At 37.8% G+C, this 26,744-nt stretch overlaps 2 protein-coding genes across 2 annotated transcripts in view; both read left to right on the top strand.

Moving 5' to 3' along the window:
• The first annotated feature begins 251 nt into the window (after positions 1-251).
• Positions 252-26,744, top strand: part of GYS2 (glycogen synthase 2) — a 61,146-nt gene continuing 34,653 nt past the window's right edge. The window contains exons 1-4 of the mRNA XM_032159794.2: positions 252-372; positions 15,516-15,697; positions 19,525-19,716; positions 21,261-21,443. Coding sequence (XP_032015685.1) covers positions 252-372; positions 15,516-15,697; positions 19,525-19,716; positions 21,261-21,443 — 678 coding nt within the window. The remainder of the gene's footprint in view (positions 373-15,515; positions 15,698-19,524; positions 19,717-21,260; positions 21,444-26,744) is intronic.
• On the top strand, positions 24,499-25,393 carry LOC116472767 (peroxiredoxin-4). The gene is given in 1 exon segment (XM_032758143.2): positions 24,499-25,393. A coding segment is annotated over 1 exon segment (816 nt). The 5' UTR covers positions 24,499-24,511; the 3' UTR covers positions 25,328-25,393.

Genomic DNA, 26,744 nt, shown 5'->3' with positions numbered 1-26,744 from the left:
ACCGATAGGGCAGATACTGTCCTCACAATACCTGCCCAGAAAGACGGGAAAGAGGAGGAAGAATTCCTCCTTCCACCAGGAATTCTCTTGGAAGCACATAAGATTTCATTCTACTAGTTTATTCCCAAGAGAAGCTACCAAAGCCTGGTAACTCTGCCAACTCTAACTTTTGTGTGTCTAAGTGCACTTCTCCTGGGATTACAACTAATTGAAACAGGGATTCAAAGGAGTCTCAGAGGACCGTAAGAAGAATGCTTCGAGGCCGATCCCTGTCGGTAACATCCCTGAGTGGGCTTCCCCGGTGGGAAGTCGAAGAACTTCCTGTGGAGGAGTTACTGCTCTTTGAAGTTGCTTGGGAAGTGACCAATAAAGGTTTGTACTGCTCCTGAAGGTGGATCAGTACACCTTCACTAGGTGACTGAGGAATGTACAGTAAGATTTCACAGATGACTCTCTAGTGATAACCAATCGCCAGTGAGTGAGGAAAGCATTTAAATGGAATGTACATTTAGGCTACATTTAACCTTGTCTATTACAACAGGCTATGAATACAGACTTGTGTATGTGCTGAAGAGGGAGAAAGTTGAAAATATTAGCCGATGCTATGGAATGTGCATTTAAATTAAAATTTAAAATCCATATTATGGCAAAATAGAAATAAAAAGTTAATATTTACATTTTTTGTTTTAAAATTTTTCTCAGCAAAATAGTATAATTAAACATTTTATTTTAGGAAGACGTATATGTGATTAGAACCAGTTGGAAACCTTAACTCTACATTCTGTTAGTGATTATATGAAATGCTTAAGAATGTTTCATATTCACAATTAGCTCGGAATTAATGTTTTAATTCAGGAGCTTCTCAAAAGGCAAAATACTGTGCTCCTTTTCAGAATGAAAGTAATTTTTTTCTTCCATGCTATGCTTATGTAGGAATTATAAAATAAAGAAAATCAAATTGATAAAATTAAAACAATTTGCGAGTGAGGTATAACCTCATTTGTGCTGGTTAAGGGAAGGCAAGGTAGAGAACCACAATGTAAATGATTTTTAAAATAAAGACATCGTAAAATTACAAAAACAATTCCTTGTGGATTTATACTCTCTAGTTTAAAAGTGTCAAGATTATTGAAGGAACATTAGCAAAGAAAAAGTAATGGTTTTGAAGGCTGAGTTCCTCAAGATTTTGAAGAATCAAGCCAACTGATTGCTGGGTAAATGGCAGTGATGACTTGTGTGATTTAAAGGATCTGAAATTATGTCATGCGTTGTGATACATAACATGTTTATTTTTGATTTTATGTTTATTATTACATGTCTATTACAGTAATCTAAAGGATCTGAAATAATAACCAGAATGTGATACATTACTTCCTTCTTTTGGCTAATCAGAGCCAGCATAATCTCAAAATTAAAGGCATTATATATGGCATGCATTCTGATTTTTCACCTTATACTAACTGTTCAAAGTTCTCGTGTGTATGCATTCATAAAATCAAAATTAAAAGTCAGTTTTGCCTATGTAGAAGTGGACAGAATGCATATAAGAGAACAAAGCACAGTCTTTTTCTCTGTAGTTTAGTGAGAAAGAATCTAGGACAGAAACCTTATTACAGAGAAGTGAAGTATTTTATGAGTACCTGTTTCTGTTGTTTCTTTTTGAATTATTTTTTATTCTTTTCCTCAGATATCTTTACACTGAAATGAGTACCTGTTTTTAATGTCCTTTTTCTAGTCACAGATTTTTCCAGTCCAGTTTTTAAATATGCCCAAAGTTCCTGGGAACAGAACCATCTCTATTACATGTGAATCCCAGAGTATGCCTTGAAATAAAAGTTTTCTCTAGAGAGTGGGCAGGAGCTGAAGGACATAGCTTATTGGTGGATAAAACTGGAACGGACTTCTTAACACTGGAATCACTCCAGAAGATCTCTGCACAAGTTCCTGCACCTGAGCAGAGCCCCTTCTGCTTTCTTCTTTTCTCATCATTTAACAAACATTAATGGAGCACTGTTTCCTGGGCACTAGGAACATGCCAGTGGAACTAAGTTATTTTATGGATCTTATAATCAGTAGCATGTGTGCTGATCTCAGGGTCTAGAACAGTGCCTGGTACATAGAAAATGCTCAATGGATTTTCTTTTTTTGAATAAACGAATACATTTGTTTTTCAACCCCTAAGCTGCCTTTAATACTTATTTTCTATCATTTCCCTTTCAAGGAGAAGAGAAGTGTTTTTGTGGAGAGGTCTCCACAATGTGATTTATCTGAGTTGATATCATCTTCAATATATCTTTATTTTAATATTATCATAGCCTGGTATGGTTAGAGATTTTCATATAGATGGATAATTATTGTGTTTATTCCTAAGAATACATTGCCACTACAGCTTCTTTAAATTTAATAATTTGAATTTTTACTTCCCTGCATTTCATAGTAGTGATATGAGGTATCTTAGAGATCACGAATCCCACTCCTCCACTTGACAGAGAAAATTGATTCATAGAGGCATTTAATGATCAAGGAAATGGCAGAGTTAGGACCAGGATTTAGGTCTTTTCCAAGGCCAATTCATTTTTTTACTATTATGTAAGAATTAAATATTAAAACCTCAGTTTTCAAAGGAAATATCCTATAGATGAAAGAACACAGTACTTGCAGTCAAAGGTCGTGGATTTCTGAAACTTTCTGAAAAAGAGCCCCTTAAACTGAATAGCAGTTTCTTCATGAATAAAATGAATGTTATACTCTCCAGTTATCTTACCATGTTTTCTGGCAAACAAGGAAATGTATTCATATCCAAGAAAACAAAAGATTTCTTAGGAGAAAAATCCCTTGCTGCCAGAATTTTGCCCATGAACAATGGAAATGTGAAGAACATAACAAATGAGAGAGTCACAGTTAGTTTTGGGTACTAATTCTCAGACCTCAAAATAACCTTTTTAATTTGTTAATATTAAACTTGAAATTTATTGCTTTTATTCATTAATCCATTTTATTATTCGATAAGGATTCATCAAGTGTCTATTAGGTATCAGGCACTGAGAGGCGAGGGAGATAGAGTTAAGAATACAGAACTGATTCTTAATCTTCAAGAATTGACAAATTTGTAGAAGGTAGCTATTGAACATATAATACAGTCAAATGTGATGAGTGTGAGACTAAGGGAACCAGGTGTCCTAAGACTATACAGTGTACCATGGAGTGGGGAGTGGTTTCTAACCTAGTTAGCTAGAGGTTTGGGAAAAACCTCTCTAATGATGAGACGTTTGAGCTGACACTTGAAGGATGAATAGCTAAAGGGGAGAAAGTGTTCTACGTGAGAGAACTATAAATGCCAAGACGCAGAAGTATTCTCCGTTTGAAGATCTGAGGGAGTCTCAGAGAGGGAAAAGGAGAGGAGTATGAGAGAAGATGAGAGAGACCTGCAGAGACTAGATTGTGAAGCTCAGAGGGAGTTAATAGCCTTGAGGAGTTTTGTCTCCAGACTATGAACAATGAATGGGGAGTCATTGAAATTCTGTACACAGTAGTGGGAAGTGCTAGGTAGTCAGGTGTGTTTTGGAAGAAGCACTGTTACCAGTTGAGGGAGAGGAGAGTAGGGAAATTGGACTGTGGTGTGACCAAGGATGGAAGGTTTTGCCCAAATGTGAGGGGAAAAATGTTTACTCTCTCCTTTGCCCAGGTCTTACTACAATCATTTCTTCTGCACGGACTTGCTCAGAACATTACAGACTATGGAGAAATTATCATGTTAAGGATATTTAGGATCATTAAAAAAGCTTAATAAATGTTGTCACACATAATGAAAGTTAATTTAAGAGTTGTAAAGACTTGTGCGATGTAGTCCCTAAATAAATGCTTCCCTCTTAAAATGGACTAGGAACAATTTGTTTTTGCCTAAGCCGACATATTGCTGGACATACTTTACCTGCTTCCTCCTCAATCTTGACATGACACCTCTGAATTACATGGTACGAGGGGCACAGGGAAGAATTCAGAAAACTATAGTCAAAGTGGTTATGGAAGAAATTATAATCATGAGTCCACTATTCTAGACAGGAGTTCTAAAGGTGACAACTTTGATATCAGTGAACTCAAGGAGTTTCTAAACCTTCAGAAATTATGTCTAAAAATTAGGTGCACGTGTATAGAAGTACTTTTCTCTGAGAAGAGGACTTCACACTTCCATCAGCTTCCTGAAGGCCCCTGTAATTGCCGTAAAGAACAACTGCTCTAAAGTTTAATACTAAGCTACTGGGCTGTTTTTTGTTAACACAGAAGTTTTCCAAATGGCTTTCCTGTAGAGCAGAATAAAAAGGATCCCATCCTTCCCATGACCTAAAGATGTTTATCTTTTGCAATACTATTTTTGTTCTTCCTCTTTTTCTCCCACCGCCCACCACTTTTAAAGATCCATCAAGGCCCAGCATGGTGATTCACACCTGTAATCTCAACACTTTTCAAGGCCGAGGTGGGAGAATTGTTTTAGACCAGGAGTTGGATACCAGCCTGGGGAACATAGGGAGACCCTGTTTCTACAGAAATTTAAAAAATTTCTGTAGCTGGCCATGGAGGCTGACACCTGTAGTCCTAGCTACCTGAGAGGCTAAAGCAGGAGGATCACTTAAGTCCAGGTGTTCTAGTGAGGCTTCAGTGAGCAAGATTGCACCATTGCACTCCAGCCTGGGTGACAGAGTGAGACCCTGTTCCAAACAAACAAGCAAAAGCAAAAAGATCCATCAATTTGTTGCTCCATTCCTTTACTTACTGTCTTGCTGTCGACAGCCTGTGGGCTCTAAAGTCAGACTGCATGATTTGGAATTCCAACTCCACCATCACCTGGGTAATGTTGAGATTTATTGCACAGCCTCTCTGTGCCTCAGTTTCTCCGTCTATAAAATAAAGATAACAGCATCTGCCTGTAATAATGTTGTGAAAATTAAAAGAAATACCCGTTGTAAATCACTCAGAACTGTGCCTAGCATTTAATAAATACTCTGTAGGTATTAGCTTATTTCTTTATAAAATTTATTCATAAAATGAGGAAGTTAGCTCATGTATTGTCATACCAGCTTTCACTTTGAATGAGTCCATAATTGCATTTTTAAACACAAAAACAGGAAGAATAAGAAAAAATATATATACATCAATGTTACTTCAATCATGGGATACATAGTAATTAGGATTTCTTTGCCCTAATTACTGATGTGAATAAGCCGGTGGGCCATGTCAATGGCATCTCAAACTGTTATCACACCCTGTGAAACACACAATTTATGTAAAAACTATGCTTGGTTGCACAGCTTCAAGGAAAGCACTAGTCTACTCACTTCCTTTTCATTCAGCATGCTATGTCTAGGCCCCTTTCATATAAAATATTTGGAGCTGCCATTGTAGGTAGTGCAGGTGGTCTTGTTCAAAGTGTATCACCCCCCACTGCCAAGACTGCAGCTGCTTTGATTTTAAATGAGGATCTAGAAAGGTGCTGGGAACACAAATATTTGCTGACCTTTGTCGCAAGTAGCACCGAATCGCCTTCCTACTAGACCTGCATCCTTATAAAATGATATTCGAACTGTATAATGACATACTCTGCTTCTGCAACTGTGTTTTGGAACAGGAGGGTCAGATTAGTAGCCATACACACTGAAATAGTCATATAACTTCCAAAGTCTGTAATTTTTAAGCATATACAAAATAGTGAAAATTCTCCATATGTGTATAATATGTACATATGTGTGTATACATATATATATAGAGAGAGAGAGAGAGAGAGAGGTGGAGAGAGATGGGGGGAGAGAGAGACAGCAAGAGAGAGGCAGAGAGAGAGATCCTTATTTTGGCTGATATCTATTCTATACTTCTTTGAAATAGTGATTTTTAGTAAATTGGCAGTGTTGCCAGATGACGACTTAGAGTTTTAACCACCTCATTGTTACATGTACCATGGTAGCTCATCTTTTCTTTCAGGCGAAAGTTGTGATACTTTGTCCTCACACTAAACATAGCCCCCATGTTGTTCCAGGAAAATAGAGATCAATAAAATACAAAGTACTTGTTTAAAAATGAAGGTTAAGTTCAAATTCAATGACCTACGCTGTGGTAAAACGATCATTCATTAATGATATTAAGTGTTTTCTTTTTTAATGTCAGAATAAAACTATTTATTTGCAGATTTAAAAATATATATGTGTATGTAAATCCCCTCAGTTTATACCTCAAATATGAAAATAGGAATGACCCTGTCTCTATGCTATTGCATTCACTTATATTCTAGCTGGCTAAGAGAGAAGTTTGGGGCAAAATGTGCTTTATAAATAGTAAAAACTGAGGTAAACTATAGCACAAAGTGTGCTATATAAACAGTAAAAACTGAGGTAAAAATATGGGGAGGACAAAAAAAAAGGCTAAAATGGTGTTGGAATATAAGAAATAGCAGTAAAAGAAGCTCCTCAAAGCAAGACTGTACAGGGAAATGTCCGGAGGGGCAAAGATGTACTTACAATCAGGCCTCAACCAATATGAGACTGACTTTCTTTTATTGATATATAATGTGTTTATATGTATCAGGTACATGTGACATTTTGTTACATGCATATAATGTATAATAATCAAGTCAGGTATTTGGGGTATTCATCACCTCAAGTATTTATTGTTTCTATGTGTTGGGAACATTTCAAGACCTTTCTTCTAGTATTTTGAAATATACAATATATTGTTGTTAACTATAATCACCCTACTTTGCTATTGAACATCAGAACATATTCCTTCTATCTAACTGCCTGTTTGTTTCCATTAACCAACTTCTATTCATCTCCCTTCCTCCCATAACGTACACACCCTTCTCTGCCTCTGGTGTCTGTCATTCTACTCTCTACCTACATGATATTAACATTTTTAGTGCCCACATTTCAATGAGAACATGCAAAATTTGTCTTTCTATGCCTGGCTTATTTCACTTAACGTAATGACTTCCAGTTTCATCCACGTTGCTGCAAATGATATGATTTTATATTTTTATGGTTGAATAATATTCCATTATGTGTATACACCACATTTTCTTCATTCATCCATTGATGGACACTTAGGTTGATTCCATATCTTTGCTAATGTGAATTGTGCTGCAATAAACACTGTGGTACCAGTATCTGTTTATTGTTCCGAATTCTTTTCCTTTGGATAAATACCCAGTAATAGGATTGCTGGATCTTATGATAGTTCAATTTTTAGCTTTTTGGTAAATCTACATACTGTTTTCCATAGTGGCTATACTAATTTGCACGCTTACCAAGAGTGCCTAAGAGTGCCTTTTCCTTCACATCCTTGCCAGCATGTGTTATTTATTTATTAATTTATTTAAATCATGATGATTCTAACTGGCATAAGATGATGTCGCATTGTGGTTTTGATTTGCATTTCCCTGATGATTAGTAATGTTGAGCATTTTCCCCATACCCATTGTGCATTTGTATGTCTTCTTTTGAAAAATGTCTATTAATATCCTTTGCCAATTTTTTAATGAGATTGTTTGTTTTTCCACTGTTGAGCTGTTTGAGTTTCTTATATATTCTGGAGATTAAGTCCTTGTCAAATGTATGCAAATATTTTCTCGCATTCAACAGGTTGTCTCTTCACTGTGTTGATTGTTTCCTTTACTGTGCAGATGTATTTTAGCTTAATATAGTCCCATTTGTCTATTTTTGCTTTTGTTGCCTGTGCTTTTGAGGTCTTGGCCATAAAATCTTTGCCCAAAGCCATGTCTTGAAGTGTCTCCCTTATGTTTTCTTTTAGTAGTTTTATAGTTTTAAGTTTTATATTTAAGTCTTTAATCCATCTTGAGTTAATGTTTTATATGGGAAGAAATAGCGGTTGTGTTAGGCCATTTTTTGCATCACTATAAAGAAATATCTGAGGTTGAGTAATTAATAAAGAAAAGAGGTTTAATTTGCTTATGGTTCCACAGGCTGTTTGGGAAGCATGGCACCCACGTCTGCTTGGCTTCTGGTGAGGCCTCATGTCAGAAGGCAAAGCAGGAGAAGGCACATCACGTGACAAGAGAAAGAGCAAAGGAGAGAAGGGGAAGACCCCAGACTTTCTCTCTCTCTTTCTTTCTTTCTTTCCATCCTTCCTTCCTTCTTGCCTCCCTGCTCTTTCTTTCTTTCTTTCTTTTTCTTTCTTTCTTTCTTTCTTTCTCTTTCCTTCTTTCTTTCTTTCCTTCCTTCCTTCTTGCCTGCCTGCTTGCTTTCTTTATTTCTTTTTCTTTCTTTCTTCTTTCTTTCTTTTCTTTCTGTCTGTCTTTCTTTCTTTCTCTCTCTCTTTCTTTCTTTCATCTCCTTCCTTCCTTTCTTTCTCTTTCTTCTTTCTTTTTCTTCCTTCCTTCCTTTCTTTTTCTTTTCTTTTCTTTCTTTCTCTTCTTGAGACAGAGTCTCACTCTGTTGCCCACAATGGAGTGCGATGGTGCAATCTTGGCTCATTGCAACCTCCATCTCCCAGGTTCAAGTGATTCTCATGCCTCTGCCTCCTGAGTAGCTGAGGCTACAGTCATGTACCACCACACCTGGCTAATTTTTGCATTTTTAGTAGAGATGGGATTTTGCCATGTTGGCCAAGCTAGTTTTGAACTCCTGACTTCAAGTGATCTGCCCACCTTGGCCTCCTAAAGTGCTGAGATTACAAGTGTGAATCACCACAACTGGCTCCAGAATCTTTTAAACAGATATGTGAACTAAATCAGCAATAACTCACTTATCACCAAGGAGATGATGCTAAGCCATTCATGAAGGATCCTCTCCCATGATCCAACTGCCTCCTGACAAGTCTCATCTTCAATATTGGGGATTACATTTTTTTTGAGACTCATATAAAACATTTTTATAAAATTATTACATTATTTAAATTATTATTAAATTCCTTTGGAGGTGTCATATTCCTTTGGCTATTTATGTTTATTTTGCTCTTGCATTGATATCTATGCATCTGGTGTAATGATTGCTGCTTCCAGTTTTGTAAATTTGTTTTTGTAGGGGAAGACTTTTTCCTGAAGATGCATCTTGGTGTTGATTGAGTAGGGCATTTTGATTTTGATTTCTAGGTGCATACAGTAGCATAGTCTTCATATTATTTTTTTCAGCCGCCAACATTATCAGCAGTGTCTGTGATTTTTTCAGTGGCTTAGGGTGCAGTTGTTAGTGAAGGTGGTGATGAAGTTGTGCTGGAAACAAGAACATCAAATGGGCCAGTCCTTGGCCCCAGTGGTGCTGGCGGGCCTATTATTCCTGTCCTTGGGCCCCAGGGCTGTGTACATTGGCACTGATGATAATGAGTCTAGTTGGGTTGATTCTCTGGCCTTCAGGCAGCTTGCTTGGGTGCCAGTAGTGGCCATAGTAGGCTGGGCTGGTGTGTGGGTCCTCAGGCTTCTGGGCAGTGGGTGTGGTGTGGGTAATGGCTGTAGCAACTGCAGGACAACCCTCTGGCTCCCAAGCAGTCTGCACTGGTGTTGGTGGTGGCTGCAAGGGCTGAATGAGCCAGTCTTCAGACCCACAGGTGGCATATGCAGGTGGTGCCAGTTGTGATGGCAGTGGCAGATTGGGTAGGCCCAATCAGGCTTCTGGGAGGGGTGCTTAGGTACCAGTCATGGTGGATGGCACAAGGCTGTCTCCAGGTTCCCAGACAACTTGCTTAGGCATTGAGGAAGGCAAAGCCAGGCTGGGTGTTCCTGACCTCAGGCCACTCAGTGGTGTGTGTGAACACTGGCTATCATAGGCTGGAGTGGAGTGATCCTCAGGCCCCCAGCAGAATGCCTGAGTGAAGTAGCAGCAATGCAGCATCTGCTCTTGATGGGGTGCAGGGTGTGTTGCTTTCAGTGGCAGCAGCCATAAATGGGTGGCTGGTGAGCATGTGTTTCAGCCCCAGGTGGTGGCTGCAAGTGGGGTAGCATTTTCTTAGGGAGCTTATAAATGTGTAGCAGCTCTGCTACTGGGGGTGGGGGAGTCCACTTTTAATGACACACTTTATCCCTGGTGACAGCTGCCAGCAGTAGCACTCAGCTGTGGGTGGGGGATGTCAGCAGAGCTTCAGGGATGTGGAGATGCAGATGATGTTGTGGTCTGAGGAAAGATGTCATCTGGTGGGAGTTGGGCTCTCAAAATGACACCTTGCTGCTCAGTAATGGGGATGGCAGGGGTGGGACCCAGTGAGAGCTCCTTCTCTGGAGCAATGCCTTTGTGCAATCGCTGGGCAGTTCCTTATGTTAGTCTCAAGGCCTGCATGGTCAAGGTACTTTCCTGTGGCTAGGATTCCTGGAGTCCATAATGCAGATGTGGACCACTGGGAGTCAGTCACTTACCACTTACCTTTCCACGCACTTGGGAGCCTCTCTGGCCTCACAGAGGATCCCTAATGGGTAGGCTTCCTTGCTTCCCTCCCCTTCATTGCCTTAGATGCTTCCTGTCACTTCTCTGTTGAATTCCAGAATTCTCTCTTATGTGAGATTTTCTACTTACTATTTTGGTTCTTTGTGGAGGAGGCGAGTATCAGCTGCCTTTATTCAGTCATCTTCAAGCCCCTTCCCTTGAAATTTTTAAAGCTTTATGTTTTTATTTCTAATAGACTGAAAGAGCATAATCATATTTTACTGTAAGCCTATATGGGGGACTATCTGAAGGCCTCAGCTGAGTAAAAGAAGTAGGAAATTAATTAACTGTGTTTTTCTTTTCAGTTCATTTCCCAAATCAAATCATTTGTTTCTTCAAATAAAGAATGTCTATTTCCCCCTTATGTTCTTCAGCAAATAAAAATGTTTGCATCTACCAAAGTATATATGAATTTGAAATACATAATCTAACAAATAAGGCTGTTTTAAGATCTCTGAGCAAGATGCATAGTTGCAAATAAAAAGAGTTTTCAAGGATAAAAAATGCAAATAAAACATCTAATAAATGTGTACCATCAGAAACTTATGGTATATTCTCCTGGAAAAGATGAAGATGAAGAAAATAAGTCTACAGAAAGGAGAAATTCTTTGGAAGTTTTTCATTTTTGTGGATAGTGGTTTTGAAGAAAGCTTAGATATATTTAAATATGTTGCTAAGATGTGACTCCCACACTTTAAAGAAAAGTTCCTCATTTTAGTTGCCCTTGCAAATTGGCTAAGTTTATTTTTCCTCGACAAATAATTTTGATGGTTTCCAAAATTGTCCAGAATTTGAGGAAATACTTAGGTGTAGTAGATGACATCAATTTATGTTAACTTAGATTTATTGTTTGATGGTTAAGTTAATCATGTCTGTTCTTGTCCAGTCTAGAAGTTTCTGCTTCCAAGTTTTATATATCCTCCTCATGTGTTCTGTTCTGTCCTCAGCACATGACATCTGAACTGTGATTTGATAGTGTCCTTATTATCAGACTCTGTTCAATGACAGTTTATAAACTTTTTTTTGATACAGTAAAAACTTTTCCTTTAAGATGAAATTCTTAAGGACAATTAGCTTGTGTAGACTCATATGAAAATTGCTTGCATTTTGGAGTTACATTAGCTCTTCTCCTTTATAAATTAATGAATCCTATTGGTACCATATAATAGCATCAACACTTGCCTTTTGTGTCTCACCTTTCAAAGGGCAGTTTTCCAAAAAGTATATTTTGCATGGCTCAGGCTTAATGTCTCCAGATGCAGTTCTACCTTGTGACCATTGATTGTGACTATTGATAAGATTTACTATGTAAAGTATAAGTTACTGGAATAATACATTTAAGAAATATAGTAGCTATCAAAACCTGTAGTCTGATGAAATGGAATATGTTTTGAAAGACAGCAGTGAAAAATGAGAAGTAATACATAAGTAATAAAATTGCTCTTTGCCATTGAGTTGAAGATTGATGCCAGGATCTTATTACCTCCAGGATTTCACAAAGGATTTCTTGAGTCATCCCCTTGCTCTAACTCATGAAGAAAGTATTGCTCAAGTAATCGACAGACTATTTGTGTATTCTCACATGTGATTATTGTTTAGTGCTGTCACGGGAAATATCCTGCCTAAGTTTACTGGAGGTCTTCCTCCCCTTAGCCCTCCCGATGTCCTCCTACCTGGTTATCCTTTTCAATCCTATTACTCTTTCCTTGCACACTCTACTCCAGCTTTGGGCCTGGGCTCTAACCATTACCTCTGCCTAAAAATTCCTCTTCATAACATTCATTTGCCCAGTTTCTTCACCCTTTGTAATTACCCCATTAAGTGACATTTTACTTGCTCAATTTTTGCCTTTCCAATCAGATGTAATTTATTTTATATTTTTAAAATTTATTTATATATATTTAGGAGGTATGTACTAGTTCGTTATCATGCTGCTTATAAAGACATATCCGAGACTAGGTAATTTATAAAGAAAAAACATTTAATTGTCTCACAGTTCCACAGTGCTGGGGAGGCCTCGGGAAACTTACAATCATGGTAGAAGGAGAAACAAACATGTCCTTCTTCACATGGCAGCAGCAAGTAGAAGTGCCAAGTAAAAGGGGGGAAAGCCCCTTATAAAACCATCAGATCTTGTGAGAACTCACTATCACGAGAAGAGCATGAGTGTAACCTCCTCTATGATTCAATTATCTCCCTCCAAATCCCTCCCACAACACGTGAGGATTATGGGAACTACCATTCAAGATGAGATTTGGGTGGGGACACAGCCAAGCTGTATCAGAGTACAAGCTCAGGTTTGTTACATACATATGTTGCATAGTGGTGAAGTCTGAGCTTTTAGTGGACCATCACCTGAAAAGTGAACATTGTATCCAATCCGTAGTTTTTCGTTCCTCACCGTACTCCTATCCTCCCACCTTTCTTTAGTCTCAAGTGTCTATTATTTCATTCTATATGTCTATGCGTACTCTTGTTTAGCTCCCACTTGGCTCTCACTAAATGAGAACATACCATGTTTGACTTTCTGTTTCTGAGTTATTTCACTGAGGATAATGTCTTCCAGTTCTATCCATGTTTCTACAAAAGACATGATTTCATTCTTTTTTATGGCTGAATAATATATATATATGTATTTACCACATTTTCTTTATCCAGTCCTCCACTGATAGACATTTAGGTTGATTCCATATCTTTGCTATTGGGAACAGTGCTACTTTGAACATACTAATGCAGATATCTTTTTAAATATGATTTCTTTCACTTTGGGTCCATACCCAGTAGTGGGATTCCTGGATCGAATGGTAGTTCTGTTTCTAGTTCTTTAAGAAATCTTCATACTGTCTTTCATAAAGTTTGTACTAATTTACATTCTTACCAACAATGTATAAGCATTTTCTTGTCTCCACATCCTCACCAACATCTGCTGTTTTTGAACTTTACAATGATAGCCATTCTGACTGGCATAAGGAGGTATCACATGGTTTTAATTTGCATTCTCTGATTATTAGTGATGTTGAACATTTTTTTCACGTTTATTGGCCACTTGTATGTCTTCTTTTGGAAAATGTCTGCTCAGGACCTGAGCTTACTGTATTTGTCAGGGTTCCCTAGAGAGATAGAACTAATAAGAGATAGATAGATTGATTGATAGATAGATATAGATATAGATACAGATATAAAAGGGAGTTTATTAAGTAGTGTTAACTTACACAATCACAAGGTCCCACAATAGGCCATCTGCAAGCTGAGGAGCAAGGAAGCCAGTCCAAGTCCCAAAGCTGAAAGACTTGGAGTCCAATGTTTGAGGGCAGGAAGCATCCAGCATGGGAGAAAGATGTAGGCTTGGAGGCTAAGCCAGTCCAGCCTTTTCACGTGTTTTTTTCTGCCTGCTTTATATCCCGGCCACATTGGCAACTGATTAGATGGTGCCCACCCAGATTAAGGGTAGGTCTACCTTTCCCAGTCCACAGACTAAAATGTTAATCTCCTTTGGCAACACCCTCACAGACACACTCAGTATCAATACTTTGCATCCTTCAATCCAATCAAGTTGACACTCAGTATTAACCATCACAAGTCCATCCCTTGTCAACTTGAACCTATACACATCTCCTGAGGTCATACGTTATCTTCAAATAAAGACAACAATAAGTCATAATTATGCCTAACATACTAAAACTATCCTTTGTGCAACTGAAAATGCACCAATCCCCATCGCAAATGCTATTACATAAAGTTAACAATGCTTAAATGCTGATATGAAGTCAATAAATCTTATGTCACAAGGAAAAAGGAAACACAATGAAGATATTTTCTAAGTACAAGTGTATAAATACACGAAGATGTTTTTAACAAAAGAAGGAGGAAATACTCATGACAATTACAGTCCTTTTATCTGCAGTTGGTCACGTGGTTGTAGGTGGTATTGATGACTACCTTCTTCTGCTACCCATTCTGTATTCCCTTTGCCTTCAGCAAGCACCTCAGTAGGTCTTGTTTTGTTTTTGTTTTTGTTTTTTCCTGGTGGAGTGACCCAAACCTTCATTTGTAGTCCTGACTGGAATGGCCTGTTGTAGTTTCCCATTGACCTTAACTCCAGGGCATGTTAATACTAAGAGACACCCTAATGGATCTCCTATATTCCATGCATATGCTTCCTTACCTCCATTGTGGAGTCGTAGATTGATTTCATCTTGATAGTCTGGGTTAATCACCCCAGGCAACACTGTAACTCCCTTCTTAGCCTGTTGACTTAAACATAGGAGGAGACCAAAGTGTCCAGGTGGCAATCTTAACTTGCAGTTTAATGGAATCATTGTGTCACCTGGTGGCAGTATTCCTCCCTCTGGAACTAAGACCTCTAAGCCAGCAGAACATAATACCATGGGAACAGGAAGCAAAAATTTTGCTAGTGGAACACTAGGGGTGATGGTGAGTGATGCCACTTCCACTTCCACCCTTTGATTCCTGGACCCATGAATCCTGGCTATGGGAGAAACAGCACCATATATTGGACACTGATTCAGCACATACACAGCCTTCTGGAGAACTTTGCCCCAGGCTTGCAAACTATTGTCACCTAGTTGGCATTGTAATTGTGACTTCAAAAGGCCATTCCACTGTTCTATCAATCCAGCTGCTTCAGGATGATGGGGATCATGGTAAGACCAGTAAATTCCATGAGCCGAGATCGTGCCATTGCTCGCCTGCTTGGGCAACAAGAGTGAAACTTCATCTCAAAAAAACATCTCAGGAAAAAACAAAAACAAGTAGACCTTGCCTAGGCCAGGTCTAATTTTTAATCCTTTTATATATAGATTTTTGAAGTATTTGACCTCTTTGCTGCTGCCAGCCTGCTGCTATTTCACATGCACCTAGAAGGGACTTTAAAACATGCACAGAATTGAACAAAGCAGTAACCATTCATTGGTGTCCCTTAACAATATGTTAAATACTATTCTTTTTGAAAAGTAAATAAATCCTTGGGCTTAGTGGATCCTAAATGCTAATTTAAAAATCTAAACTCATTTCCATCCCTTATCACTTTAAATGAATTGCTAACCTGAATGACAATAGAAACTTTTTTCCTTTTAACAGTTGGAGGCATCTATACTGTGATTCAGACAAAGGCCAAAACAACAGCAGATGAATGGGGAGACAACTATTTTCTGATAGGTCCATATTTTGAGCATAATATGAAGACTCAGGTGGAACAGTGTGAACCTGTAAATGATGCTGTCAGAAGAGCAGTGGACGCAATGAATAAGCATGGCTGCCAGGTAAAGGAACTGACACTTCACTTGGCAATTCTCAGTAAACTTATGGGAAAAAAGACTGTAAATAACATGAACTCACAAGAGAAGACCATTCACTTACTTAACAAAAAATTTCAGGTTAGTGAGAAGGATGAGGAACTTGCTTTTAAATGGATTTCATTTGAGACACCTTGTGAAAACCGAGGAGGAAGGATAATTGGTTTGGAGTTCAGCAGAAGCTATAGAGTAAACATGTTTTTGAGGAAGTCATTTGTACATAAACTGAAGTCATGAGTGTTGTTAAAATTATTCAGTGGAAATGTTTAGACTTGGAGTAAAGGTTTTCAACCAAACCTTGTGGAATGCCAGCATGTTAGGGCATCTACATTAAAAGAAGCTGGAGATTGCAAATGTAGAAGCAAAGCTAATGATGTAGAACCAAGGATGTTCAAGTCTTAATCCTCAGAAGCTGTGAATATGTAACCTTTTATAGCAAATGGAATATTGCAGATGTGATTAAGTTAAAGATTTTGAGAAGGGGAGATAATCCTGAATTATCTAGGTGAGCCCAAAGTAAACATAAGGGTCCTCATAAGAGGGAGGCTGTAGAATTAGAATCAGGCAGGAGATGTACCAATGAAAGCAGAGGTTGAAGGGAGCTACTTTGTAGATGGAGGAAGAGGCCACAAGGAATATAGGTGGCCTATAGAAGTAAGAAAAAGTGGCCAGGCACGGTGGCTCAAGCCTATAATCCCAGCACTTTGAGAGGCCAAGGCGGATGGATCACCTGAGGTCAGAAGTTCAAGACCAGCCTGGTCGACATGGTGAAAGCCCTGTCTCTACTAAATATACAAAAATTATCCAGATGTGGTGGCGGGCGCCTGTAGTCCCAGCTACTCGGGAGGCTGAGGCAGGAGAATCACTTGAACCCGGGAGGCAAAGGTTGCAATGAGCCGAGATCGTGCCATTGCTCGCCTGCTTGGGCAACAAGAGTGAAACTTCATCTCAAAAAAAAAAAAAAAAAAAAAAAAAGAAGTAAGAAAATAAATTCTTCCCTGGAAACTACACATGGAATGTGGCTCTGTCAACACACTGATTTTAGTCTATTTTGGACTACTGACTTCAATATCTGTAAGATAATAAATTTGTTTTAAGCCACTAGGCTTGTGGTAATTTTTTATAGCTCCAACAGGAATTGTGATGTCAAGTCAAGGAAGGAGAGAATTTTAAGTATGAAGAAGGGATTAAGTCAACAAAGGATTGATCCAGGGTCTGTTGGGTTTGGTAATATTTGGGCCGTTGGTAACATGGATAAGTACAGCTTCAGAGAAGAAAGGAAGGTTAAATCTCATTTCAGTGGGTTGAGGAATAAATAAGTGGTAAGAAAAAAGATACAGAAGTTGTGATTATGAGATTTTTCTATGAATATAAAATATAATAAAGTAGTTGCAGAATGACATGGTTTTGAGAATTGGTGTGTTATTAAATATGGGTAAGACCTGAGCATGTTTATTTGCAAAAAGGAAATGCCTAGCAGACAGGGAAAAGCTAAAAGCTCAGAATAAATGGAGGATTGAAGAGAATAAAGTCGCTGAGAATGGGGTAGGGAACAAGATCCAAAGTAATATTGAAAGAATCATTTTTCACTTGTCTCACTCGAAAAGGAAAAAGATAAATGCAAATACTAGATACAAGTTAATGAAGAATTCAGGACAATCTTACCCAATGTTTTTGATGATCTCACTGAAACAGAGTGACAGAAATGGAAGTACAAGAGTTGTAACTGGGTAACAGAATGCTAAAGTGGAATATTTTAGGAAAGAAATAATTTGGGATTTGACAAGGAAAGAATGCAGTCATGATCTTGAGTAGCTGAAATCAGGTGGACATGAAAGTCTTTCAAGTCTATAAGGTCAAGTAACCATGAGGTTAAGTGTGCAGGATAAAAAATCTGGAATTTGAAGTTGCTTAGGATAAGGTCAAAAAGTAACCTTATCTTTGCTGAGCGAGGAAAGGTAATATTTTTGGATAGCATACATTTCAAAGGTGTTTTATGTGTAAATAAAGAATAAGCCTTTAAAAGTTTCAGTAGAATTTTAAAAATCAGTAACTTTCCTTCCTACTCACCCCAGGAATATAGTTTCTGGGGGTGAAAAAAGGCAAAGTCTTCACTTGAGATGCTGTGTGGGTAGTGGTGTCTAGGAGGTGCGTGCAAGGTTTAAGGAGTGGAATGTATAATTTACAAGGGAATGAGATCCCAAAGGGTACCGGAAAACATTTCTTAGTGAGGGCAGCATAGAGAATGTTAGAAACGTGACAGAACAATGCCTATTGTACTATCAGGATGCAAATAAATTAGATGTTAGAAGGGGCTTGCATTTGAAGTTCTTGTGAAGGAAGAGGTAGATGAGAAACACAATGACTGGTCTCAAGACTTCATGGCTTTCTAGTGTAGGGATATTTTCATGTTGCAGCCAAGAACTGACTGGAGGTCAATACCAATTGGCTTACATTCTCTATTTGTGTAATAGTTTCAGCTCTTCTTTATGATCTTAGCTTATGTATCATGTGGCACATATTAGGCAGTCAGTAAATATTATATAGTAATATTACATGTTATTCACAGTGTATAAATACATGAAGCAATGAATTTCCCAAGGAGAAAAACTATTGAAAAGTTGTTTGGGCCTCAGGAAAATTTCATCTTAAAAGGAAACAGTGGCATGATAAACACTAAATTATAATGGAAACAACTGAAACATAATGAGGGTCTTTCAAGGTTGACCAAGGAACAGATGGGTGAGAAGCATCCACACGCATGCCTGGGACCCCTGGTAGGAAATGATCAAATTGGGCTTTGAAGTCCTGCAAAATTAAGCCATAGGTGGAGTCATAAGTGTCAATATGCAAGCGATATTAATATATGTTATTTTCTAGAGAAGCCTGGATCCACATTCAAAAAGACTCTTAGCCTCTGCTGAGTTCCAGAAAGGGTTTGAAGCGGTTTATGAGGTTGTATATCATGTAATAGGAGAATAAACATAAAATGAAAATTAAGACAAAAGAACAAGTAAATTACTATCAAAATATGGGGTAAAAAATATCGAAAAAAGGAAGTTAAAACTTGGATATGCAAGTGATGATATACATACAATTGGAAAAAAAATGAGAGAGCTAATTCATTAAAACTTGCAGAAGATAAGACATTTAGGAATCAACGTCAGTTTGAAGAATGTAATAGAATTATACTTCGAGTTGCTAAAGAGATAATGTATCTAGGCCAATGTGTTTAGTTAAACCTCTGGCAGCAACCATATTGGGAAACATTTTGCATCAATTTTTTTGATAGGAATAGTAAGATAAATCATACATATTGGACTACAGAAATAGCTTTTTCTTCTAGCAGGAAATATTGTTAGTCCTGTTCCATAAAAGAAAATAAGCGACACTGGAGCCATTATATCCAACTACCCAGGTTTTCAGAGATACAAAGCATTTCATGGCTCTGTCATAAAAGCAGAGACTATAATATTAACTCTCTTGTGATCTGTGAGTTCAAGGTCACAAGAGAGTAACTAAAGACAGATGGACAGAGATTACATGATCTAGATACATTGTTTTTAAATTTAATGAAGAGCAAGAATTTGGAGGTTCTAGATGAATAGATTTATGCTCATTCCAGCTTGAGGCTCAAACAGCAGAGGCTATATGTTATCAATATTCTTTTCTAAGTAGCTTGTTTAATCTGCTATTGAGTACTACATAAAGTTTATATCCTCAGAGTGCAAATACATTGTCCTGTCTTGCATGATTTAATATCACTACATGGCTATGTGTTCTTTATATGACAGGTGCATTTTGGAAGATGGCTGATAGAAGGAAGTCCTTATGTGGTACTTTTTGACATAGGCTATTCAGCTTGGAATCTGGACAGGTGGAAGGGTGACCTCTGGGAAGCATGCAGTGTCGGCATTCCTTATCATGACCGAGAAGCCAATGATATGCTGATATTTGGATCTTTAACTGCCTGGTTCTTAAAAGAGGTATGGTTTATTATATGGTGATACAACAGAGGAGCAGCACAACTGCTTTCAGTGCCCAAGAATAATCCCATGATCTTTAAATGAGGCAAACTTTGAGATGATGCCATTATGGCTTGTCCTAATGCAATTGAAAGAAATCTGAGGAAATGTTGAACATTCTGCAAATTAAATGCCAGCCTTTGGAAGAGTGTAATAATGATACTTATTACTATTTACCTCATGTCAAATTTAAATGGCATGATGTGTATCAAACACCCAATTATATTGCCCCATATATAGATGATACTTAATATATATATATATAAGAAAAACATGAAGTATAGAATCTTAAGAGTAGCAAATAGCTTAATAAGCTATTGTTTAATAAGCTTTCCAGGTGATCCTGATGTACACTACATGTGATAATCACTGTTTTAAGTTAACTCTCCAAACTTCCCAATTCTCTCCTCAGCCTTCTTGAATGCCGGTGTTTTGCTATTGTCTCTATTAAGGATATGAACTCTCATCGTGGAGTCAGTGTGAATGTTAATACTTTGTAAGGGCAAACAAAATAAGCTGTCTCTTTGTAAGGCAAAAATACGGATGCCCACCTGATTTACAACTAGACCCTGGGGTGGAATTAGACCCCGATCTTCAGTGTGTTACAAAGCTGCTATTTGATTCTAGGCATGTTTTTTATTAGCCTCTTTCTCTCTAATTCCATATTCTTAATAATATATCAGTTAAATTTTGTTGGCTTCAAGAAAAAGAAAACCCAAATAAGATAAATTTAAAACATGGAATTGTTTATTATTTATTATAAAATGATGTAATGGCATTTTATCTTTGTTTCTCAAAATCAAATATGCAAATATACACATGAAAATCATTGTATGCTTTTAGAGTTTTCAAGTCATTGAAAATCCAAGTAATTATTTATTAGAAAAAATGATATTTTAAAAGTCACTTTTTCTTCATATGCATTTTTTTTATTATGATTGTTATATAGTTTTAGGCAACATTTGCTTCTCCATAAGTGGGCCACTACAAATATAGAAGACATTTTCAAGTCTCTTGCTGGCCATTCCTTTAGCAAATATCAAAATGTGCACTATAAATAAACACGTCTAGTCAATTAAAAAAAAAATTAAGTAGTTTTTAAAAAATAAGCTTATAAGTGAGTAGTCCTAATTGATTCAGCTATTCAGTGATATCTTTAAGAATTTATTTGTCCAGTCAATAAATATTTTTTGAGTGCCTAGTTTGCATTTATTCCATTTATTTATTAATATTCATTACCTGTTATTAATATTAGTATTTATTCTTCTGTGGATACAAAAAATCTGCTCCATCACTGAGAGGATTAAGACATAAAAATATATGGGGTTAATGAACATGCCACTGAATCCTGTATTATCCTTGCTAAATATTCATGCTTTATATTTAGACTCCTTTAAATTGCAAAATAATTTATAGACACCATAACTCCACTTACGATGTGGACCATGATCACAATCAAGCTTCATCAACAACTTTTCTGAATGCTTTTTTTTTTCCTAATGTAGGTGACAGATCATGCAGATAGTAAACATGTCGTTGCCCAATTCCATGAATGGCAGGCTGGAATTGGACTGATCCTTTCTCGAGCAAGGAAACTTCCTATTGCCACAATATTTACAACCCACGCTACACTACTTGGGAGGTATCTCTGTGCAGCAAATATTGATTTCTACAACCATCTTGATAAGGTAAATATTCCTTCCTCCCTCCCTCTTACTCACCCTTCTTTCAGATTGCTGAAGCTGAAAAATAAGTATTGATCTGTACATTTCATCTGCCAACCAGATGGCAGAAATGCCCTTTTAGCTAATCAATATTCATGACAAAGCTTCCCTTGGGTTGATAGACAGCTCATATAGTTCAACTTTACTCAGAGTACACTAGAGTATAGAGGTGAGAGGCCTGATTTTTGTCCCACTTTGGAACAATAGTTCCAGAGGGATATGGCAGGAGTAAAGACACAGTGTAGGCGCAAGGTTGGGCCCTTGTTCTAGCCTAAGGCTATGGAAGTGCTGTGAACACCCTGGATCCACACGCAGCTCTGAGTGGCAGGTAGATAATTGAGATTTGAGACATACAAACTTGCACTTTGAGACTTACTTCCTCTATTTCTTCTATCTTCCAAGTAAACAATTGATTAAAAGCCACATTATAGGTTGATAGGTTCAATTTTCCCTGTAACTTTGCAATGCACAGGGGGCATTTGTGTGGGATCAAGTAAAACAGAAGTTATTGCAAACAGGGATATGGGTTCTTGGTGAACAACAAGTTATTTTTGCTCATCTTAGCAGGTTACCTGAGTCTATGACCTGCCAAAGTCATTCAGTTTTGATTTATTTATTCTATTTTTCATGTCAATTTAGATTAATGAAAGTATATATTTTATATCATCATGTTAGTAATATTACCAAAATGTTTGAGTAGTATAAATTCAGAGGTTTTGCAGATTTGGTGTCTATATTAACAATCAAATCTATTTAGTACTCTAGGGTTCAGTTTTGCTATCAGGAAAATTAGGAAGTTACAAAGTTGATTTTAAAAATTTCCCAGCTTAAAGAGTTCTAGGATTCTATAAAACAGAATGTATATGTGTGTGTAATACACAAATAATACTCAAATAATGCCACTGAAAAGTTATACTACTGTCTCAAAGACACTTAGAGGGCAAGAAAGTTCTTTCTAAAAAACTTTAACATCTGTAAAGCAATGAGTGGTCCTGATGAGCCCTTCCCTATAAAAAGGTCAGCCTAATCTAAAGGTCAAACTAGGAACATAAGCTGTACATTTAAAATAAAACCACCAAGGAATTCAGAAAGCCTGGGGATCTGGGAGGTTCTTAGCGGTATATAGTAATGGTGGACTAATAAGGGCAAACCAGTGATCTGTGATAAGCTGATAAGCTCCACAACCATGCTTCCTGGAGAGAAGTGCACTTTGACTTCAGTGAAAGAGAAAGCATTAGAGTGGCAGATCGAATATTTCACTTCAGAATTCTTGAATCTTGTATAGTAATAATTTTAAAAGCTACTAATAATACACATAGGATATTTTTCTTCGGTTTTAAGGAAGAAATGCATTATAATATATACTTACATATTACAATTTTACCCTTCTGATGAAAGGGCAGTAGTTATCATACTGTCTTTAATCATACATCGCTCTAGTTTAAAGCCCCTCACTGGGTGAGATACTTACGTTTAGTCAGATCCCTGCCCATCTTTCTAGTAAAATGTTCTATCTAGCAAAATGACTAGTAGACAACAAGCAGTTAAGAACTAGCTTTTGGGTTAAGTTCATAATCATTTTACACAACAGAAGCCCCCATGCTCACACTAAGTTTAGAATTTGGGTGACACATAAGAACACCAAATTATATACATGAAAGGTTTTTAAAAATTCAGCATAAGGAAGAAGTCATAGTTTAATCTTTGATGCAGGAACCAGGATCAGCTTCAGTAAATTCTGACTCAGACGAATAAAAATAGGGCAAATATGAGAACAAGAATAACTAAACTTTTGTAAAATCAGAAAGATTAGAACGATTTTACTCAAATTACTGCTAACTGAAAACAATTTTTGTTAGTAGCCAATTACAAAAACTCTAATGCTGGTTTAAGTTTTTAGTAAAATTCATTATTTAAAATAAGATTTTAATCTCTAAGAATATGTCTCCAAATTCATTTTTTAAAGTCCAATCATTGATCAATTATCCCCTCGACTCTAATGACTACATAATAAATGCTTTTTTTTTCCCCCTAAAGCCTTTAGTTTTCTTGTTTTGCCCCCTGCCCCACCCCCCGTTTTTTTTGTTTGTTTGTTTTTGTTTTTGACACGGAGTCTTGCTCTGTCGCCAGGCTAGAGTGCCGTAGCGTGATCTCGGCTCACTGCAACCTCCACCTCCCAGGTTCAAGTGATTCCCCTGCCTCAGCCTCCTGAGTAGCTAGGACTACAGGCATGCGCAACCACGGCCAGCTAATTTTTTGTATTTTTAGTAGAGATGGGTTTTCACCATATTGGCCAGGATGGCCTTGATCCGCCCGCCTCAGCCTCCCAAAGTGCTGGGATTACAGGCGTGAGCCACCACTCCTGGCCCTTTTTTTCTTAATTGTAACAGAATTTCCTAGATGGAAATCTGAGGACAGTGCCATTTGGGATTGGAAAATGGGGAAGGAAGCCATGGACAATTATTTGGTGGATTTAAACTCTTTCTTCTGATCAAGTTTTGAGCTAGTCAACTTCAATTGTAGGGTTATACACATGTGTCACTGGGCTGTGTTTTATTGATTAATATGTACTTTACCCATTTTTTGTTTTTCTATACACATTATCCAGAATTCAATAAACAATTATGAGATATATTAAAATGCAAGAAAGTAAAAACCCATTGTCAGAAAGACCAGGTCCAGATACGTCCTATGTTGGAATTATTGTACAGAGATTTTAAGATATAATCATAAATATGTGGAAGAGTGGACAACATGTGTAAACGGATAAGGTTTCTGTAAAGCCACAGGAATAGCCACGCATACTACAGACCTAAAAGATAAGAGTGCCCCATGGGAGGAGGGAAAGGCAGAAGCATGCACACCCACCTGACTTCCCCAAGGCCTCTCACGGGGTCTCCAGGCTCTTGCTATCCTGCCACTGTATTTGTGCATACTCAGCCTGCTCATTTAGAAAATCTATCTTCCGAGCTCCCTGGCGACGGGAGAAGCCGCGCTCGCGCCAAGGGACGTGTTTCTGCGCTCGCGTGGTCATGGAGGCGCTGCCGCTGCTAGCCGCCACAACTCCGGGCCACGGCCGGCACCGAACGCTGCTTCTGCTGCCGCTACTGCTGTTCCTGCTGCTGGCTGGAGCTGTGCAGGGCTGGGAGACAGAGGAGAGGCCCCGGACCCGCGAAGAGGAGTGCCACTTCTACGCGGGTGGACAAGTGTACCCGGGAGAGGCATCCCGGGTATCTGTCGCCGACCACTCCCTGCACCTAAGCAAAGCGAAGATTTCCAAGCCAGCGCCCTACTAGGAAGGAACAGCTGTGATCGATGGAGAATTTAAGGAGCTGAAGTTAACTGATTATCGTGGGAAATACTTGGTTTTTTTCTTCTACCCACTTGATTTCACATTTGTGTGTCCAACTGAAATTATCGCTTTTGGCGATAGACTTGAAGAATTCAGATCTATAAATACTGAAGTGGTAGCATGCTCTGTTGATTCCCAGTTTACCCATTTGGCCTGGATTAATACCCCTCGAAGACAAGGAGGACTTGGGCCAATAAGGATTCCACTTCTTTCAGATTTGACCCATCAGATCTCAAAGGACTATGGTGTATACCTAGAGGACTCAGGCCACACTCTTAGAGGTCTCTTCATTATTGATGACAAAGGAATCCTAAGACAAATTACTCTGAATGATCTTCCTGTGGGTAGATCAGTGGATGAGACACTACGTTTGGTTCAAGCATTCCAATACACTGACAAACATGGAGAAGTCTGCCCTGCTGGCTGGAAACCTGGTAGTGAAACAATAATCCCAGATCCAGCTGGAAAGCTGAAGTATTTCGACAAACTGAATTGAGAAATACTTCTTCAAGTTATGATGCTTGAAAGTTCTCAATAAAGTTCACGGTTTCATTACCAAAAAAAAAAAAAAAGAAAAGAAAAAAAGAAAATCTATCTTCCCATCTCTAAATGTCTAAATGTTAAATGCTGTCTTATCTGTGACATGTGATTCTCTACAACAATAATATAATTAATAAAAACAATGCCTAAATTTATTGAGCACTTGCCATATGCCACGCACTTTTCCAAACATTTGACATTTGTTATCTCATTTGAAATTCACAAAATACTCAGTGGGATAGAAAACATTCTTTACTTCTTTCCAGAGTTATTTTTCTTAAACATCGGCTCTGTCTTTACCACACCTCTAAACAAACACTTTCAGAGTGGCTTTTCTTGTTTACAGGACAAAGGCAAAATTCCTAGGCTCATCTTCAGGGATTTCAGTGATCTGGCCCTATTGTATCCGACCAGCCTCTGTCTCTTACATTCTACATCCAATGCTACAGTCACGTCAGATGTCCTGCTATTTTCTGCACATGCCATAGCATTTTCTATACTTGTTCTTTAGGGCAGCTAGCATTTCAGCTAAAAATAACTTTCCCAGAATTAAACTTTTATATCCTGGTCCAAATGCCATTTTATTCATCCAACCAATTTTGAGATAGAAAGATGAATAAGTCTTCGTCTTTGCACTTGAAAGTCTTATATTTGTAGAGTTGATACTGACTACACTTACTGTGTAGTATGAGATACTTTTGCCTACCTTCAGCCAGAGTGAATCAGTGCTGCTTTGATCCTATAACTTATTCAGACACATACTCATTTCATTTCTACCTGTTTTTTATCCATTTTCCATTAATTTACAGGTTTCCTAAAGTTAATAGATACACATAAATTGCTCAAAAAAGTTGATTAAATGAGAGATTTGGTTTCATGAATTAGACTGGCCACATAGAGCTTTTAAGAAAACTTCTGCTGATCCAAGCATGTCATATACAACCTGATTCAAACATTTTCAGAGAGATGATTCCAAATATTACAGTCATGAAAGAATGCTCTAGGAGTTTTCTTGTTCTAATCATGAGATTCCTCTAATGGGTCTCTTTTTAGTATTTTTCTCTCTATGATGCTGTAATTATTGGGACTAACTTGTTGATAGAGTTGAAGTCTCAATGATATAAAAACAGACGAATACAAGACTGTATTCATTCATCAGTCAGGCTGATTAGGGATCAAATTAGGGTTCTACCAAGATTCTTAATAGCAATGTGACCTTCAACAAGTTTCTTGACCTCTAAAAGTTTCAATTTCCTTCTCCATAAAATGAAGACAAAATATGTGTCTCAGTAGTTTATAAGAATCAAATATGTTATTGTGCTTAGTAGAATGCCTGACACTAGTGCTGAAGAGCTACTGACAATCTTCATTAT

Source organism: Hylobates moloch, unplaced genomic scaffold (genome assembly GCF_009828535.3).
Source record: "Hylobates moloch isolate HMO894 unplaced genomic scaffold, HMol_V3 SCAFFOLD_8, whole genome shotgun sequence".
NCBI lineage: Eukaryota > Metazoa > Chordata > Mammalia > Primates > Hylobatidae > Hylobates > Hylobates moloch.
The sequence above is the reverse complement of the archived record's forward strand: the minus strand, read 5'-3'. Positions and strand labels throughout refer to the sequence as shown.